Source organism: Sinocyclocheilus grahami, unplaced genomic scaffold (assembly GCF_001515645.1).
Source record: "Sinocyclocheilus grahami isolate Dianchi unplaced genomic scaffold, SAMN03320097.WGS_v1.1 scaffold534.1, whole genome shotgun sequence".
In the NCBI taxonomy this organism is placed as follows: Eukaryota; Metazoa; Chordata; class Actinopteri; order Cypriniformes; family Cyprinidae; genus Sinocyclocheilus; species Sinocyclocheilus grahami.
This window is the reverse complement of record NW_015505713.1, coordinates 956778-961383: the sequence shown is the minus strand read 5'-3', so window position 1 is coordinate 961383 and position 4606 is coordinate 956778. Positions and strand designations below refer to the sequence as shown.

The window sequence follows — 4606 nt, the reverse complement described above, 5'->3', positions numbered from 1 at the left end:
TAAGCGCACAACGAAGAAAGCAATTTAAACAATCCTTTAATAGAAATCCATAGACAAGCAGGTATTCCAACATAAACTCCAAACATCAAGGTAAGCAACATTAATAACCGGCTGGGACTGAACGGAAATGGGGAGAATTTATACAAAGCAAGAGAGGGACTAATGACATAATAGAACGAACACTGGTGAACAGAATGAACTAATCAGGACTACTCAGGAAAACTAGGTCAAAGGAAGACTAAGGCAGGAGAACAGGAACACAAAAGTCCATATCTGTGACAGTCATAAGTAGCATGGGTATATTTGAAGCAATAGCCAACAATACATCGTATGGGTCAAAATGATCTTTTTTTCTTTTATGCCAAAAATCATTAGGATATTAAATAAAGATCATATTCCATGAACATATTTTGTAAATTTCCTACCATAAAGATATCAAAACGTAATTTTTTATTTGTAATATGCATTGCTAAGGACTTAATATGAACATCTTTCACACTCTACATTAGAGCCCATTACTCTGACTCAACGGGCCGTCCAGTCACCGGTGTTAGTTTGTATTGTCCGTGCGCATGGATTTCGCTTCTCAATGGGTCAGCTCTCACACATTTCCACCTCTTAACACGGTGGCCTGGTTAGCAGCTTTTGCAATTCAGGGGTCATAGGCTCTTGTTTCCTATAGCTCTACACTGCTGTAATACTTTATCCTTGTGTAAAGACCTCCCATGGTTTTATTGTGGTTCATCCTCACCTCATTTGAATTGAATGCTACTGTCATGGATCACGAGTAATAAATGTGGGCTGCATACGTAAACTCCATACAAAAGGATTTACAAATGATCACTTTTCTCTACGAGAAAGGTGTCCACAAATGGGAGAGTGACCTAAGCACTATCCAGTCACCAGCATCATGAAACCATACCAACTACAGTGAATCAACAGAACATGTTATATATAGATAGGCTCAAAAACCACAAACTAGCTACATCCCGAAATTAATTTAATAATTTTTCCTGTTTTATTTTTATTTATGTATTTATTTTTTACTGCTTAGTGTTAAGCGTGCCTAAAGGGTGCTTATTAATCATTTTTGAAGGGTACCGGCCCAGTGACAGCTATTGTACCATTTTTTCCTCAATGTATAGGCTATATATACACGAGCAGTCAAACGTTTGGAATAATACAGTTTTTTTTTCTTTTTTGAAAGAGGTCTCTTATGCTCACCAATGCTGCATTTATTTGATCAAAGTACAGTTATGGTGTAAAATCATATTACAATAAAATAAAAATTGAATTTGAATGTCTTAAAATATTTATTTATTTCTGTGATAGCAAAGCTGAATTTTCAGCAATGTTCAGCATTTTTAATAATTGAGCACCAAATCAGCATATTAGATGATTTCTGATAGATCATGTGACACTGAAGACTGGAGTAATGGATTCTGACAATTCAGCTTTACTTGAGATTAGATTATTTACTGTTTTTATTACCCATATACATTATTTTAACAACATTTAACACACACTTTCTCTCTCTCTCTCTCCCTCTCTCTCTCTCTCTATGTATATATAATGCCCCATAATCACTTGGATGTATAGTTTTTTCTATAATTAATGTGACAAACTACCCTTGTGGTTGCTCTACTAGGACACCTGTGTGAACTTCAGAAGAACTTACTTCATACATCCACTAAAAATCACCTTCTCAGCTATTACAAGAATGAAGTTGCTTCTGAGAAAAGCTCTAGCATAATTTGCTTGCAGTTTCTACATGGATTTCTACATTATTTCATGGTTATCACTTGGTTTTACGTAAGTGTCCAAATACATTTGGAGCTATTTTACAGCAAGCTGAGTTTCATGTGTTTTTGTCTACTGAACTATGCTTGTCTAACAACTGTGATTATGAGCATGATCTCCTTAACCCTAATAGTGGGTTTTTACCTAAACTTCCGTGTGGCAGCACAATGAACCACTTTCATATTATTTTACACCATGCAAAATGAGGTTTTGTGACTCATATAGGCTATGTGTATGACTGCCAATCATTGTCAGAGACATATGGCAACATAGTTTTGTTATGACACCACCTAAATAAACAAAATCCCTTTAAGGGTATAAGCACATTTGTGGGGGGCAAATAACAGAAAACACCAAATGAAGAAGATATGAACGAAATTTAGAATGCTAACCAAAACAAGATGGCAATGCAAGACTGCACTATTTTGCATATGAGAAAGTTCATGTGTTTGTTTGTTCATGGTTGAATGGATTCCGCAGCATGTTGGAGATCCCGCCAAGGGGTGTTCGGTGCGTTTGGTCATACCTGAGAGAGTTTACATCTCAGGGAATCCCCGTCATGGATGGTATGCATCAGAGGGGGGAGATTACAGACTGAGAATATTGTGATTGTTGTACTTTTCCACTCCACATGCTTGAATAGCTTTTGATAAGACCACTTTGAAGAAGTCTGTGCTAAGTAACAGCGCTCACCATGATGTCTCATGTCTCTGTGCAGAGTGAAAGTATAAACAGTGGGCATTGCAGGGAAACTCCATCATCATGCTCTATAAAAATAATGGTTTGCAGAAGTGGTCAAAACACACACACACAATATTTTTGGGTAGCTACTCAAAAGATTTATTGCAAAGACTTCAAATTGCCAAAGCAGCTGTTTAAAACTTGAATGGACCCTAATTCAGTTCCTTTATCATGTAATAAATAAATACAATGGTCTACATAAGTGCAGAAAGGAACCAGATAAAAAACAATCTATATACATGATATGTACAGTAAACATCTTGCACACTATATCAACACATTTGTATGTTCACAATACCTCTTCTCACTACGAAGAGAGATTTTACAGTAATACTGGAAGCAATGCAGTATGTGATGCCATACTGACAGATATTTACATTCTAGCAACTTTTCAATCAGGCTCAGCCTGTATTCTTCTTATACAAAGCACATACAGCTGGTACTTTCCATTAATGTCATTAATATAATATTTGGGAGCATATTCATAGTCCAAGATGAGCGCGCTTGTGTTAACTAGAGTGAAAGCTAGAAGACTCGGATTCTGTGGATACGGATGACATTCCTCCTCTCTTCTTCGGCAGAATTTTCAGACTGGACCCCCGGCTGGGAGATAGAGCGCTGCGGGCGGACTTCTTGAACTTCACCCCCAGAAACGCGTAAAGAATGGGGTTGAGGCAGCAGTGAAAGTACGCGAGAGCCTCCGTCACGAAGATCCACTTCTGCAGACCCTGCTCGAGCTCGCAGCTGTGAGGAATCACCTCCAGCATCATCAGCGTGTCCAGCAGGATCCCTCCGCAATACGGCAACCAGCAGACGAAGAAGCACACGATCAGAACCACGGTGGTCTTGAGCGCCTTGCGCTTCAGCGTGCCCTTGGAGCCGCGCGACAGCTTGGAGATGATGATGCAGTAGCAGATGAGAATCACGAGCCCCGGTAGCACGAAGCCCACCAGGATGTGCTGGAAGCGGAAAGTGACCACCCAGGTTGTGAAAGAATCCTGTGGGTAGATGCGCTCGCAGAAGGTGCGGATGGAGCTGCTCTCCGCTTTGGCGAACACCAGGTCGGGAACGGTGAGGAGCGCGGCGGGGAGCCACACGCCCACGTAAATGATGCGATTGGCCAGAAGTTTCCTCGGACCTTGGCTGTTCGTGGCGCGCACCACGGCGAGGTAGCGGTCCAGGCTGATGAAAGCGAGGATGAGGACGCTGCTGTATAAATTCACCGTGTAAATCATATGCACGGCCACGCACATGAACCCTCCGAAGTACCAGTCTTTGGCCGCGTCCACGGCCCAGAACGGCAGGGTGAGCACAAACAGAAGGTCCGCCACTGAAAGGTGCAGGCGGTACTTGTCCGTCATGGTTCTGGATTTCTTCTGGCAGCCCATTACCAGAACAACCAGTCCGTTCCCGATAAGACCCAGAACAAATATGATCCCGTACACGGTTGGAAGAAAGATCCTCTGGAAGTCGTGACTGACCTCCACATCGCACGGAACCTCAAAGTTGGCTCCAATGTCCCCGGAGCCGAACTCAGAGTTGTTATCAGTTGATAAATCATCTTCAAAGACGATGTGCTGAAAAAAAAGTGAACAGGCAGCGTTTAAATACATTTTTAATTATTTAAATGCAATCAAACTTCACTTCATAAAACTTTTTAAAATATATAAATAACTGTTGTCTTACTTCGTAATATGCCATCTTTAAAACACTCCTCCAGTGCTCTCAGTCTCCTGTAAGCATGCAGTGGCTTTCTACAGTGCTCTGTGGAGCTCAGACGATTTTAAATACCCCACTTGCGCGCGGAAGCTCCGCCCCACACAGCACGAGCTCTACTGTAGAGTCTGCGCTCGCGCTCACAGATCGCTGCATCTGCGTCTTCCGCAAACACTCTTTTCCTGTTTTCGTGTTCAAAGTTTGGTGTATGTGACTGAAGAAAACGACGTCCTGTGACGAAAATCTATACCAGCTGTATATCTGCAGAAACTTCGCACAAAACCGGTTTACTTTGCCTATCCCCCCCAAAAAATACGTTAAAAAAACCCTTGTTGGGTACTGTGCTATA

At 41.4% G+C, this 4606-nt stretch overlaps 1 protein-coding gene across 1 annotated transcript; it reads right to left on the bottom strand.

Annotated features, from left to right (window-relative positions):
* Nucleotides 1–2627: 2627 nt before the first annotated feature.
* On the bottom strand, nt 2628–4292 carry LOC107555414 (C-X-C chemokine receptor type 4-like). The gene is made up of 2 exons (XM_016238192.1): nt 4228–4292; nt 2628–4118 (listed from the first exon to the last, which is right to left on the bottom strand). Exons 1-2 carry the CDS (start codon nt 4240–4242, stop codon nt 3051–3053), a joined length of 1083 nt encoding a protein of 360 aa, XP_016093678.1. The 5' UTR covers nt 4243–4292; the 3' UTR covers nt 2628–3050.
* Between the last annotated feature and the right edge of the window lie 314 nt (nt 4293–4606).